Genomic DNA, 16,251 nt, shown 5'->3' with positions numbered 1-16,251 from the left:
TGTGGGGTAATATAGTTGTAGAAAAATATTTTTGCCGTACTTTGAATTATAAAGATTTTTGTAGAAAAGTTTGAGTAAACAAAATTGTGATTTTAGGGAGTATTTTTATCTACCGATGCTTTGAATATTAAACTCATGTCTTCCACAATTGTATTTGGTGACTATGTTTTAGTAGGGAATGAACAACTTTTATAGCTTATTTCGGGGTATGAAATTTTGTTTGATTTTCGTGTTAAATCGATTTTACGAATAAACATGACGAGAAACATGATTGATGAGTTTGATAAAAGAATAGTAATTAGCAAGCATGTTATAGTATGAGGGGTAGATTTTGTGATTCTTAGAGATGATTAAATGAGAGGAGAGTAATCATTTTCTCTATCTCAAACTCTCTACATCTCAATTGGGAGTTTTTATGGGGTTTAGGGGAATGTGTTATTTTATAAATCTTTATGTTGATTGAATGATTCTATGTGTTTTATTCATGAGTTAGAAATGAAATGCTATGATAAAAAAAAAAAATTGGTGCGTTATGAATTGTTGCTGCTATTTGAGTAAATTGAAAGTATAAAATTTTATTTATAAATTCATAAATTTGTTGTCAATTTAAATGTGTTTAAATTAAGTAAAATTAAGTAACAGTGCAGTGGAGTGTATCTGCGTCTTTACTTTAATTGTTGTGCAAATTGTATTCTCCTATAATGTTTTTGTTAGTGAAGTTGCTTTGTTCTCTTCCCCTGTTGTTGGAATTGCGTTCTCGTTGTTGTAATGACGTGAGGTTGGGATGGTGATGTGGCGATGATTCATGGGGAGGGGGGAGGTCCCTTGTTGTAGCAGGGTACTAGTTTCATTTAGGAGCATGGGTATGGGTTAGCCTTTTGGTGTGTGGGGTTGATAGTGTCACCTTGACTTTAAATATTTAGGTAGGAGAATTATAGCTTTGTGAGATATCTTTTAGTGTATTCTTTTATCTAGCTCAAGCTTTTGCATAAGAGATCTCTTGGTCCATTCATAGAGAGAGTAATAACTTGGTGAGGCTTCATGCTTTGATTAATTTTTATTTATTCAAAAATAAATAGTGAATTTTGGCACTGTTTTGTAAATTTAATGCGTTAAAATAATTCTTCTCACAATAAATTGAGGAGTAATTGAAGAGAGAATTATTTTAAAGTTAAAGTGGATGTAGAAGTAAGTAATGAAGGGTTGAGTGTGTAATTGAGTAGAGATAAGATCAGTTAAATTATGTCATCTAATGTTCGAAATGATGATTTTTTTTATAGTAAAATGCTTATATTTGATTGAGTAAAATGGTTGTTCGTTCATGAATATATTTTTTTTTAAGAAAAATGATAGTGATGAATATTCTTGAAAACTCGTCGTTGATGTATGAATGAGACTAATTAGAGCTTCGGCTCAGTGACGTAGATTAGAGCTTCGGCTCAGTGACGTTGATTAGAGTTTCAACTCAGTGACGTAGATTAGAGCTTCGGCTGATCAGTGACGTTGATTAGAGCTTCGGCTCAGTGACGTTGATTAGAGCTTCGGCTCGGTGACGTAGATTAGAGCTTCGGCTCAATGACGTTGATTAGAGTTTTGGCTGAGTGACGTAGATTAGAGCTTCGGCTCAGTGACGTTGATTAGAGTTTTAGCTCAGTGACGGTGAGGGATTGTTCGATAAAATATAACTTTGACACCAGAAAATTTGGAACCTCATGCATTAGATTTGCATCTAAGGATTTATTGATTTTTAATTAAGAATGTTGAGGATTGTGCATTTGAATTGTTTCTTTTGTTGTCCTTGGATGTGCAATTTGTTTAATTCTGTTGTCGGTCACTAAAACCTTTATATGTGCAATTTTGTTTTTCTTTTGCTGTCACTAAAATTGTTTATAAGTGCAATGATGTTTTTGCTTTCTTTTTTATACTATGGATGTTGCTTCAGTATTTTTATTTAATTACTTTGAATAGGTGTTGCATTTCTATGTCTAATTATATGTGTTGAAAACCCTCTAATTCCTTTAGTGATGTTGTTTTTGAATTAATAAACTAAGATTTATGAATTGATAAGGTAATTAGAATAATTGTTTCGTAAATTAAATTTTGGATGGATAGATCGGAGGAAATATACTTTGTGTAAATAAGTATGAAGTATTGTGGATTGATTTTATTTATAAGTGTGCTTTAAAAAAAAAAAGTAAAAAAAAAAAAATAGAAATAAAAAAAATGGTATAATGGTGTGTTTTGTTTCTTTTTGTGTATGTGCTTGCTATTGTATTGTTTGATTCTTTTGGTTATGGTCTTTGTGATAATTGATTGTCTTGTTTTCAAAAGTTTTTGACGGTCAGGTAAATTAATATTATTATTTTTATTTTTGCAATTGAGTTTTGAGATTAATTTTGTTAAAAAAAAAAAAAAAAAAAATTATACAGGTTAGAAGCGCTGCTTTATTTTGGAGTGAAATACTCGTTTAAGAATTAGTTTTCGTTTTCTTTGGATTGTGTAGGCAAAATTGAATCTTGAGGTTGTTTTATTCGGTTAATTTTCGAGGACGAAAATTCTTAAAGGGGAGGAGAGTTGTAACGCCCCAAAATTTAGAAATAATTAGTTTATTAAAACTTATTCGCTTTAAGTGTTTTTGACGTGTTAGTAAATTTTTGATGGATAGAATGTAAGATCCTGATATTTTATTAAAAATTTTATTGGTTAATAATTGATTTCATTTGACCAAACCATAATTCATTTGTTTCTTAATTTCTATCGTGAACCAAACGTGATGCCTTGACCATGGTGGATTCATATGGCTTGGTCATATGCTAATTTATTACCTTGATTTATACCAATTCATTTTTGCCACACGTTTTACTTTCATGGTTACAAGACAAGCCACCTTAATGATATTTAATCTATCTTCAAGTAACCCCTTGAATGCACTTGATGAAGAATGATTTCCTTGTCTCACATTAAAATAATTTCCATATAATTCCTCTTATAACCTCCTTGTATTCCTAGAAGTTAAAACGTGAGACTTCCCTTGTTTTCTTGAATTCATCTTTATGACAATGATCTCTTTTGTGAATGATATTCCATACACATCATCAAGCTTTGTTATAAGTTTCATTCTTCTCGAGTTCAATTTGTCATGTGCACGACACGCGAGATTTCATTTTCAACTGTTGGATTGTCGAAACGAACTCTGGAGCGAGAGATATCGTGTGTGCTCTATAGCTGCGAATTTTAGAGTAAAATCGCTTGGAAGTAAAGCGCTTGAGGTAAGGGCTCTTTCCCCATATATTCATACTACGTAAGGATTGTGTTGTGAAGTGGTAATGAGGTCTTTATCTTTTAAAAGAAAATAATTAAAAATAAACTAATAGAAAGAAACTAGTCTTGTTTGAAGTGTGTTGGGTGTTGTTTGAGAAGTGAGTTGATGATGATTTGGTGACATATAAAAGTAATAAATAATTAAAAAAAAAGGGAGAAAATAAATAAAGAAGAAATTCTTATGAAAATAATGTTCTTGGTTTGGTCCATGTACATACACCGTCATTATGCTATAAATTAACCAGTATATTTATATGGTTATGGTTGCTAGTATCACTTGGTTTATGAATACTTTTTAGACTCCGCGTGTGCTGATGTTGTTGCTTTATTTCATGACTTGTTTCATGTAAAGAGATATATATAACAAAAGTTAGTAATAAGTTAGTCAGTTGTGTGTTTGCTTATTTGTGTAATGATTTGTTGTTGTAATTGAAAATAAAAATTACATTAAGATATATGTCGTTGTTTATAAGATGTTGTTGACTATTGATGTTGTTTCTTGATTAAGCCATTGTCTATCGATGTTGTTTCGCGATTAAGCCGTTGATTATTGGTGTTGTTATAAGGACGATGAAGTTGTTAAATAATATTGCCTATTGACGTTGCTTATTATAACATGACATGAATTCATTCATGTGTGCCAATGACGTTGTCTATTGTAGTTGTATAAATGACGTTGCTTAATGATGTTGCTTATTGGTGTTGTTCAACGAAGTTGAAAATAATGGTCGTGTACTTGTAGGTATTCATTAGTATCAGTTTTTTTTTGTGTCTTTTGATCAAAGAGGTATAAATTTATTATTATTTGATTCTGAGTTTAATTAGTGAAGTGTATGAGTATGATTGGTATTTTGGTGTTGAGATTAATCGGTGAAGAATATAACTGGTGTTGAATATTATATTAAATTGGTGGTCTCTGACTACTTTTTTTTTTTCTTGAAAAATAAAGATTATAATTTTTAGAAATCTTTTGATTGATGAAGTGTTTTATTATTGTTTTGTGACATTTTTCTTATGGTGAGTATGATTCAATTTGGATAAGGAAATTGACCCTTACATTTAACATTTTAGGTACCGAAGAAGATGCTTGTTTGATGATTTGACTTGAAGCGTGTACGGGGCAAAATGGGTTTTTATAAATTGAGAACTTTATGTAATGGATAGTCCGTTGGGACACTCATTTTTTTTTAATAATTGTGTAAATAAAGTTTTTCTAAATAATTTCTTTATTTTAGAATTCGGTCTGTTACACTCCAAGAAGACTAGTTAGCATAATCTTTAAATTTTAATCATTTAGAATTTTATATGTTAGATATATAGGTGGTTGTAATAAGTTGAACTAGTATGAATGTTGCAAATTTCATAGAGTGTGCATATGTTGGGTGGGAGTATTGGCATATAGTATATACGTTGCAATTTCAAAACACATTGTGCAGGCACATGCCCCATATCGATGTATGTAGCTCCGTCCCTGTCTGTTAGTGGTGCTAGCACAATGATAATGAAAGTTATCCACCTATTTGAGGTTTTTTTTTTCCTTCTAATTTAACAAAATTTATATATGCATTCCATATGGAGTACAAATTTGTGGCTATGTGAATTTAACGTAAAATTAGTGGATATGTCATAATGTTACAAAGCCGCCACAAAACACTCTTTTTAGTTTTATTTGGATTGATGAATACAATAGAGTGGGATAGAAAGAATGAAGTAGAATGAAATGGAACAGAATGAAAAAAAATATATCATTTTATTGTGTGGATAATTTATGATGAAGCGGCAAACAATTTACTTTCTCCGTCTCAAATTAAGTGACACAGTTGACTATTGTGCACTATTGATACATATTATTTTGACTATATTTTTCTACTAATAAACAAAAATAAATATTAGCATATAAGATGTTGTTAGATTCGTTTCGATGAGTATTTTCAAAATATCAAATTATAATTTTTACTATTATACAATTACAAATATTAATAGTCAAAATTATTTATCGGCATGCGTGAAACAGTTAACTATATCACTCATTTTGGGACGGAGGAAGTACATTTCATCATTTACCTTCTAAATTGGATGGAGCAAAATTGAGGGTAACTTAGTGATATGGGATGAAATTTTCATTCCATCCAATACCATTTCCAATGTTATTTTTATAGGTAAATTTTTTTTTTTAATAGAGAGTGGCAGACTACTTTCATGGTAACGTGTTGGCACTTGCGGATATGGAGAAATAAGAGTATTTTTGAAGAAGATTTTCGTCGACCCAACAACCCAACTCATGTGATCCTCAAGATGGCTATGGAGATTAATAGATACGAGCAAAATCATTAAAGGGATGGACGCATCAGTGCGATACTGTTTTCATTGGTTGGAAGCAGCCTTGGGAAGGATGGGTCAAGCTCAATTTGATGGTGCTCATAGAAGTTCAGTTTCTCTCTCATGATGTGGAGGACTCCTCCGCGACAACAACAGTATATGTGTGAGTAGCTTCGCACAAAAAAATGGCTCTTGTGACATGCTCCACGGTGAGATGTGGGGCATGTACATTGGAATGGATTTAGCTCGAAGACAAGGGATAACTCAGCTTCAAGTGGAGAGTGATTTAAAGGTGTTAGTTGACATGGTCATGGGAAATTGCAAGGTTAATGAAAGAACTCCGCCTTTGATCAGGCGCATTCAAGATCTCAATAATATGAATTGACAAGTTCAGATTAATCATAGCTCGAGATAAGGAAATAGATCAGCTGATTGGTTAGCTAATTTTAGCATAACCTTGAACTCTTTGGATTTACATATTTTTGAGACTCCTCCTCAAGAGCTTCAAAGTCTTATTTTAGATGATTTATCCGGCGTTTGCATGTCTCGGAACATTCGTGTAATTTCCAAAAGAAATGTTAGTATATTACAATGTTATGTTAGTTTTTCTCCTTACCAGGACTTGAACCCCAAACCTCTAATTCCTTAACCCTTAGCTCAACTAGCTTAACTAGTTGAGCTACCCTTCCCACCCCAGGTAAATTCTAATATGAACCACTTCATCAAGTGGTCCATGGTGGACCAGTCATGAATAACATTATAACGAATACAAATTTTACAAAATTCACCGTTGGATTGAAAATTTATATCATATAGATCATCCATAAAAAATTTAGAAAAATTGAAAATCATTTGATATGTTATTGAGACTCATCAAGATTAACGGTTTATTCTTTCAATCTAACAGTAAAATTTGTATTCGGTAGATCACTTATCCACAATGGGCCACTTGTGAAGCTAGTCGCATTAGCCTATTTTTATAATGCAAACAACGGAACATTAACTTATTTCATCCATTATCATTCCACTTCATCTTTCATCAATCCAAATACGGGCCAGCCCAATACATATTTAGGTCTAAAGCGAAAATTTCAGTGAGGCTTTTTTAAAAATATTAATATTTTTTAAAATTAATATTAGTGGATAAAAATATTTTTTAAAAAAATATTAATTTTTTTTATTAACTTTTTGATTCTCAGAAAAAGGGCCCCCGATAATCTAAAGTTCGGCTGTGAGGTGTTTCCACTCTTGGATTCCAAACATAGCGTTCAATTCAAATATCATTTATAAGGATAAGTATTTCCTCTGATCTTTAATACTCCTCTGAACTTTACTTTTTAGATTCATAGAATGTTTAATGTACTGGACTATAATATGAACCAGATACATCTAACATTCTATGACTCTAAAAAGTAAATTTTTCTTATAATAAGGACTAGAGATGGAGTATAAGAGAACATTTATTTTTAAATATATTTCAATTTATTTAAAAAGTAATTTTTTTTATATTAAGGACCACATATAGCATAATACAGTGAGACATGAAATCGTAATGGAATTTAATCGTGCGGTGCCAGAGGGCTTATTCTAGCATGGGAAAGGGTGGTAGGTCTCCCATGGTGGGAAACAAATATTAACCTTTAGATCACAAGGGTATACAATAGGCTATAATAAAGTGTGCACACCATATTTTATCCTCTTTCATCAAAATCATTTTTTTATTTATATATTATTATTAAATTAATTATATGTTATTATTAAATTATTTTTATATGGAAAAATTTATTTTAATATAATATATATTTCACGTCGAAGTGTACATGTACAATAACAATGGTGAAAAAAAAACTACAAATCGAACTTAGAAATAGATAAGGTGTTGAGAGATGAAACACAAATAAGAGGAAGTCTCGTTGTACTAAATATCTCATTTTATTAATTTAATATATCATTTTTATACTATTATTAAATTAATTTTTATTTACTGGAATTTTATTTACAATTTATTTTCATTTTACTTGTATAATTTTGTAAGTACACTGTACTCTTGCGTGCATTTTACTCAAGACCAATAAACTAGCTTTTAACTTATAGCTTATAATTAATCTCATATAACTAAAAAAGATTTGTGTGATAACGGTCATTTCACCAAGAGTTTATAGGTTATTTTTCATTTTATTTAAATTAGCTTATGAACTTGTAGCTTATTATTATTTCTACCGTATTTACCCTTGATATTTTATCTAATCCAATTCAACCTTTTATAATTTATTATCATTTAAACCAATTTAAAATAAATAAATAAATATAAAAAGGACAAAACTTACCTGCATTTCCATACATGCATTTCTTACTTTTCCTCTCACAAAGAGGTAGTTTTTTTTATTAAAAAATAATTTTCTTTTATTTTTTCAAAATGAAAAAACACAAATAACCACCTCTTTGTGAGTGGAAAAGTAAGAAATGCATGTATGGAAATGCATATAAGTTTTGTCCATATAAAAATGCTAGAGCTAACCAATTGATACCAATTCAGATTTTCAACACAAGCCCCCACCCACCCCTCTCTTATTTTGTTTTTCTTTTACAAAATTTTATTTTTATCATACATAACCTTTTCTATCAAAATCATTTTTTAATTTATATATTATTTTAAATTATTTTTATATGCCAAAATTTTATTTTAATGTATATTTCTCGTCAAAGTGTACATATACAATAACAAAGGTGGAAAAAAAATCTGAAAATTGAACTTAAAAATAGATAAGGTTGAAACACATATAAGAAAAAGTCTCATTGTACTTAAATATCTCATTTTATTAATTTATTTAATATATTAAATATCTGTTTTTATAGTATTATTAAATTAATTTTCATTTACTGGAATTTTATTTTCAATTTATTTTTATTTTAGTTGTATAATCTTGTTTTCTCTTTTAAATACTGTTGTTTAGCAAATGTTTTGGCAAAAAACATACATTTATATTATACATACAAGTTTCTTACGCGCCCTATATATTTTCATCTGTTACCTACGAGTTACTCACGTGACTTATTTTTACTCATCCGTTACCTACGAGTTTCTCACGCGCCTTATTTTTACTCATCCGCTACGTACGAGTTTCTCGCGCGCCATATTTTTACTCATCCGCTACCTACGAGTTTCTCGCGCGCCCACAACATTTTTTTGGTACATTATAAAACAACATTTTAATTCATAATAAAACTATATTTAAATTACTTGCTAAGTTTTGTAATATTAATAATTAAACATAATATAATTTATTTTAAAAAATATAACAATAAGTAATATGATTTATTAAATATAATAAAATTGGACCACACAGACGGGTACGGAACGTGTCCGTCTGGCCACTGGTTAAAATTAATAAAAAAATGCTATTTACAGCGAATGGAAAACTCACGAATCCCATCGTGACGTGTATTCTACCCAACAACAATTTGTTGACTTCCATATTTCCCACTGACCGCCCGTGAATTCTTCCACTGACCGCCCGTGAATTCTGCCACTCTCTAGCTTTTCATTGGCTTGTTTTTGCTTCGTGAATTATTTTTCGTTATAAATAGCAATGCTGAAATTAATATCTATGAAGCATCGACGTCGTTTCACACATACTTCAGGCATAACACTGACAATAACTTGAGAAAATGAAATACTCCCTCCGTCCAAAAAATATAAGCAAAAATAGGTCAACAAAAGTTGATGAATTTGGGACGGAGGGAGTAGATTAATTGCTGTCTAACATCGACATGTGTTTGACTTTGAAATTGTCTTTAATTTTTTTTTTGTTGATAAAGAACATGTCTTTAATAAGTATTAAACATGTAACCAACCATCAAAATTAAAGAAGGGTAAATGCCTATTTACCCCCTGCAAAATTAGAGATTTTCCTTTATCCTGCGCGATTTTTTTTTCTGTTTACCCCTCTGCAATGTCAAGATTTTTCCATTTTGCCCCCTAGATGGACAATTGAGCATCTGACTGTGCATCTTTGCTGACGTGGCATGCACACGTGGAAATACATTAAATTTATATATATTTTTAAAAATCCACGTAAGTTAATATTATTTTTAAAAAAAAAAAAAAAATTTTTTTTGAAAAACAAATTCTTAAAACTTTATTATTATTTTTTACTGCCAAAAAAAAATTCAAGAAATAATAAATTTTTTAAAAAAACTAAATTCTTAAAACTTTATTATTCTTTTTTAATAATTTGTTTTAAGAATCTTTAAAAATAATAAAAAATAAATTTAAAAAATAATAAACTAATTTTAAAATTTTATTTTTTATTATTTTTACAAATTCATAAAACTTTAGTATTATTTTTTTTTTCAGTAAAAAAAATTATTAAAGAAAACATAATAATATTTTCATAAAACTTTAGTATTATTTTTTTTACCGTAAAAAAAATTATTAAAAAAATAATAATAAACTTTTAAGAATTTTTTTTTTAAAAAATATTTTTTATTTTTAAAAAAATATTAATTGACGTGGATTTTTTAAAATAAATACAAATTTAATGTATTTCCACTTGTGCATGCGACATCAGGAAAGATGCACAATCAGATGCCCACTTGTCCATCTAGGGGCCAAAATGAAAAAATCTTGACATTGCAAGGAGGTTAAAAAAAATCACACAGGGGTAAACAAAAAATCCATAATTGTAAATAGGCATTTACCATTAAAGAATAACTACAAATGTTACATGATTTTAATCGGGATTTGTAAGCCAAAAACCAAAGGCGAGTTTATAATGAATTGCAGATTTATCAAATAGATCAAAGGCATCTTCAAATTTGGAACCAAACATGGCCCAACTACTCAGCTTTTTCTCTGCCTTATTCTCAAAATCTCCTCCTTTTTCTAATCGATCTCCCGTGTTTTTAACAAAATGGAATTGATCAATTCAATCTTTCAATCTTTTCATGCAAAATTGATTTGTTTTACAGACAGAGATGGAAATGGTTACGTAAATAGAAAGTATTCACCACCAAACTGGAAAAACAAAAGAGAAGAAAAAAACATTATTGTTTGTTTTTGCTTTACGCAAATTGTGGTTTCCAATTATGGGCTCAATTTATTGGGCTGTTTTGGTTATTTTGCCATTTTATTGGGCTAGAAAAAGTTGAGAAAATTATAGGAGATATTCTTTTGCCACCCTACGCGTTTCCATTTTTAGTCTTCAGTTATTTAAGTAGCACACTTTAAAAATGAGAATTTTTAAAATGATGTCCGCTACTTAAGTATTGAATGTTATAAAAAACAAATTTAATTTGGTAGGGTGTTTTTGAGGTGTATCCGCTACCTAAGTAATGGACATGGATATTTTTGTAAATTCGTAGGGCACGCAAGAAAATGAGTAGCGTGACAAAAGAAAATCTCTAATTATAGAGTAAAGAGAGAGCTTATTTATCTTATGATTCTTAAAAACTGCTCTCATTTAAATTTAAGTTATTTAATCAAGTGTAATTTTTTTAATAACCATTCTTTTACTGATTATCTATCGGTGTGTTTATAAGTAATCCCTGTTTGAGAACTTAGGTGGCCATTTTAGCGAAGAGTCTCGCCCCTTCCTAACGATTTAGGCAAGAATACCTCATAGGGGGTGTGGGAGCGGTTATTTCCACTCCTTGACATGTCTCGTGTGTCCTATTTTTAAGGACCTCTCCTTTCAGTTGTGACTCGATTTTACTCCTATCTGATAAGGCTAATAAAATAAGTCATATGGATAAGTTTTTAGGCGTTTTGGATCCCTGATCTTCGTGGTAGGTCAAACCCAACTAAAAACTCTGAATCTCACACGGTCCACTAACATAGTTGGAGGATTGACAACATTAACGTCTCAGCTCAACAAAAAGGAACAAAAAATAAATTTGAGTTTAATTCTTGCAATCATTTATTTGAAAGGTAACTCTACCTGACAAAAATAAAATAGATGTTTTGCCACCAAACTCAACAATTACCCTCATAACAGATGCAAATGACATTATTCACCTTGCTTCAACAAGTAGATAAAGAAAAAGCTGAGATATGTGCTGTGATTATATGGAGCATTTGGAATCAACGAAATGACAAAGTTTGGCGCAACAAAGATACACCGCAACAGACTGTTATTTTGCGTGCAATGAATTTTCTTAATGATTCGAAGAACATCAAAAGTGTTCAAACTTCTACTTCAGTAGATATGCATGCTGAAACGTTTGTAATTAAGTGAAAAAAACCACCTCCGAGGAGAATCAAATGTAATATTGATGCTGCCTTCCCATCCAATAACAACCACATTAATTGGTATTGGAATTTGTATACGCGACGAGACATGTGCTTTTATTCGTGCAAAAACTAAATGGATTGAACCAAGATGTGAAGTTCATGTTGGAGAAGCTCTTGGTTTTTTGTTTGTTTTACGGTGGGTGCATGAACTCAATTTGGGTCTTGTTGATTTTGAACTAGACTCCAAATTGGTGGTTGATATTTTTCGTTATCATAAGATAGACTTGACGGAGTTTGGTGCTATTATTTAACATTGTAAAGCTATTTTTTCCCTCTTCCTATGTAAACTCTAGTGTTAAGTTTGTAAGAATACAAACAAATGAGTTGCTACGCGCGGCCCCATTTTTAACTAGTGTCCAAATTCTATATGATGTCCCTAATTGTATTGAACGCATATTAATTAATGATATGATATAAACACTAAAAGAAGATGCAAATGACATATTATGATATTACAATAGAGTGTCTATTGAGGTAAAAATCCTAATTGCAGTGCTTTAAAAAACACTAATACAATATTTATCTTAATTATTTACTAATTTACTAATTAAATTGTAAGTTTCTTTTTTCTTGTTGTTTTTTTTTTTAGTAACTAAGAGCAAAATAACATCAAATAGGATTTGTGTCAAAAAAAATCAAAGCGAATAGAAAACTTTTTTTTCCCTTAAAAAAAGGCACAATTAAAAGTAAATTGTCACAATAATGATGATAAGTAAATATCCATACTTATTCTTTTACCCATTTCATTTTTAAAATATTTTCATACTCAATAATTTCTCAATAATAAGTATGAAGAAATCACCAAAGATAGAGCCACCCACATTTATCCCAAAAACAAAATAAAAAAGATAGACCAAATATTATCTGTCTCAATCCACAACAACAACATTCACGATTATTCATTCATTCATCGTTATTCATTGATCAAAAAACAATTAACACTTATGTCTAATTCAATTTCCACTACCACCGAAATTAATACCCCACTTCTACAACAAAACCACTCAGTACTCCCAAAACAAGAAGACTCAATTCCACAAAATGGAACAATTTCAGGAGCAGTATTCAATATATCAACAACAATGGTCGGTGCCGGAATCATGTCGATTCCGGCAACGATGAAAGTTCTCGGAATAATTCCGGGATTAATTGTGATTTTATCGGTGGCAGTTATAACAGATTTAACTGTTGAGTTTATGTTGAGGTTTACAAGTTCTGGTAAAGCGGTTACTTATGCGGGTATGGTGGGTGAGTCTTTTGGTTCTGTTGGATCTCTTGCTGTTAAGATTTGTGTTATTACCACTAATCTTGGTGTTCTTATTGTCTATTTCATTATTCTTGGTAAGTTTTTCTTTGCTTTTGCTTTTTTTTTTTTTTTTTTAAATGTTGATTATTAATTTGTTGCTGATTATTTGTTTTATGATCTATTGATTGATGAGAAATGAAGTGTTGAGTTTTAGTAGTTTTTAGCTCAAATTTTAAGTGGTTGGGATTTTTAAGCATGTGTATTTGACTCATTCATAAACCCAATTTGTGTCCCTGTTATTGAGATTCGTGGGACTAGAGAATAATTAGGTGCAAAATGATAATATTTTTTATTTATTTATTTATTTAGTTATTTATCTATAAATAGTATATTAAATTAAAAATGTTAAATGGTCTAAGTGAATTGGTTCAAATGGCGATAAGAGAACACATTAAATCTTAGTTCAACTGGTAAAAAAGAAATGTCAAAATTATTAAGTCAAACGCCTTGATTGGAATTCGAATCTCAGCTCATACATTTGTTTTTGTGTGAGTTTCACTATTACCATTTGGTCAATCTAAAAAAATGGTGGTAAGAGACAAATAATATATATTATTGTTTATTCAAAAAATAATAATATTTACTCTTTTTTTTTGTTGATAGACGAAATGACAAAGCCATTGAAAACTCACACACACAAAGTGGAGTGATCGGAGTTCGAAACCCGGTCATGACGTCCAACACTAGCAATTTCGGCATTTCTGCCAGTTGAGCTAGGATTTGTGGACTAATATTTACTATACTTTCAAAATAAAAAATTTACTAATTTCTCATACTTTTTTTATTAATAATAGAAATAAGAAAAATGCTATTTCATTATTATTATTTATCATTATTGCATGCAATATATAAAATTTGATTGAACCAAGTGATTTTGTTTAAATAAATAGGTGATGTGCTATGTGGAAATGAGTTCAACGGTACCACACATTTAGGTATTCTACAACAATGGTTTGGCATCCACTGGTGGACCTGTCGCGCGTTTGCTCTTCTTATTGTTGCACTCTTCATTATGCTCCCTCTAGTTATGTTACGCCGTGTAGGTACTACTAAAACGCTGTTAATTTTTCCAAATTCGAATAAAATATTTCTGTACTCATGCAGTCAGTATGTCGGTAACCACTAGATTCAGATCAAACAGTTCACAAAATATGCTTATTTTCATATATCGATTTTAAAATGTGGACTGTCTGATCATGCTTCTGCGGTAACTAATGTGCTGCTTGTGTGAATTCAAGGATTTTCTTATCTTAACCAAGGATTTTCTTTTACAGATTCACTCAAGTACAGTTCTGCATTATCAATCGCGCTAGCATTGGTTTTTGTTGTAATATGTTCCTCAATGGCATTTCATTCATTATGGTCCGGAAAAACACAGTCGGTGAGACTATTTCCTGATTTCTCGCAAGTCACTGCCCTTGATCTTTTCACCACTGTTCCTGTATTTGTCACAGGCTTTGGATTTCATGTTAATGGTTAGTTTCATCAACATATTTAAGTCCATGTGACACTTGCGTGGTTTTTTTTTTTTCTCGTGACATGACATATGAGTTGTTATTGCAGTTCATCCCATTAGAGCAGAGCTTGTAAAACCATCAGACATGAGTATCGCCGTGCGACTTTCGTTATTAATCTCCGTTGCCATTTACTTTGCTATCGGATTCTTTGGGTACCTATTATTCGGGGACTCAATCATGCCGGATGTGTTGATAAACTTCGACCAGAACTCCGATTCGAGTGTTGGTCGATTGCTAGATGACATTATTCGGCTAAGCTACGCGCTCCATCTCGCACTTGTGTTTCCTATCATGTTCTATTCCTTGAGGGCCAACATCGATGAATTATTATTCTCAAATAAGCGTCCTTTGGCTTTGGACACCCGAAGATTTGTGTCACTCACTCTTGTTTTGCTAGCATTCACATATTTTGTGGCTGTGGAAATTCCAAATGTTTGGTACTTTTTTCAATTCTTGGGATCTACCACCATTGTTTGCCTCTCATTCCTCTTCCCTGCTGCAATCATTTTAAGGTATTCTATCAATTTGTCACCTCTTTGTTTGTCACGAACCATAATTTTGATGGTTTACTTAATGTTTTAAAAACCGGATCAAAACAGCTGGTGGAATCGCGAACTAGTTAGTTCACCTGTTGGTTTGATTTCGGTTATATTTTAGTTTAGTCCGGTTGAATTGGGGTCAACCACCGTTCATCCGCAGTTAATTCAACTGGTTTTTATTTTTGGTTAACCAGTTGAACTGTGATTGAATCGACAAAACCACGTTAACCATGACTCGAAGTTCTCGCCTATTCGAGTATAGGTCTCATTTTTTAAATATTTGATTCCTAACTCCTCCCCCAATGCTTTTGAACACAGGGATATGCATGGTATATCAAAAACAATAGATCAAGTAATGGCAACAGTGGTGATTATTTTGGCTGTTGGGACAAGTGGAATTGCTATATGGACCAACTTAAATGGTTCCAGTGCTGATTAATTACCATAATCTCTATTACACCAATGAATCCTTTTCAAGTTTGAGGTTTCATGATGATTCAGTTCTCACCAAAAGAGTGATTCTGCTTCTACAAAGATATGAATAATACTTGTGTATATGAAGTTATGCAAATAGTGTATCACATGATTTGGTGTACTTGAATTCTCTTATTCTTTCAAATTGTTACAATGTTATATATTACTCACATTGGTCATTGTCACTTAGGGTGCGTTTGGTTTTATGGAAAGAAAGTGGGAGGAAAAAAAATTACGCAAATTAATGCATGAACTTGGACTAAAGTTTGTCTAAATTCATGCATTGGTTTGCCTAATTTTCTTTCCTCCCACTTTATTTCCATATAACCAAACGACCTTTATTGAGGTGCTGGATAAAATATTAAGAACTGTGAATTTCATGAATCACTTAAATTTTATCTAAGTGAATTGGAATGTGAATGAGCATTTTAACTATAATTTTTTCGACATGCTTAATGAACTCATGCTCACATCAGAATAGTT

At 30.9% G+C, this 16,251-nt stretch overlaps 1 protein-coding gene across 1 annotated transcript; it reads left to right on the top strand.

The window, feature by feature from the left end:
- Positions 1 to 12,694: 12,694 nt before the first annotated feature.
- Positions 12,695 to 15,934, top strand: LOC123924609 (amino acid transporter AVT6C-like). Its single transcript, XM_045977557.1, has 5 exons — positions 12,695 to 13,273; positions 14,129 to 14,281; positions 14,513 to 14,713; positions 14,802 to 15,267; positions 15,613 to 15,934. The coding sequence occupies exons 1-5, from the start codon at positions 12,877 to 12,879 to the stop codon at positions 15,731 to 15,733; spliced, it is 1,338 nt and encodes a 445-aa protein (XP_045833513.1). The 5' UTR covers positions 12,695 to 12,876; the 3' UTR covers positions 15,734 to 15,934.
- The last annotated feature ends 317 nt before the right edge of the window (positions 15,935 to 16,251 follow it).

The sequence above is a fragment of the Trifolium pratense genome, linkage group LG4 (genome assembly GCF_020283565.1).
Source record: "Trifolium pratense cultivar HEN17-A07 linkage group LG4, ARS_RC_1.1, whole genome shotgun sequence".
NCBI lineage: Eukaryota > Viridiplantae > Streptophyta > Magnoliopsida > Fabales > Fabaceae > Trifolium > Trifolium pratense.
This window is presented reverse-complemented; position numbering and strand designations above follow the sequence as displayed.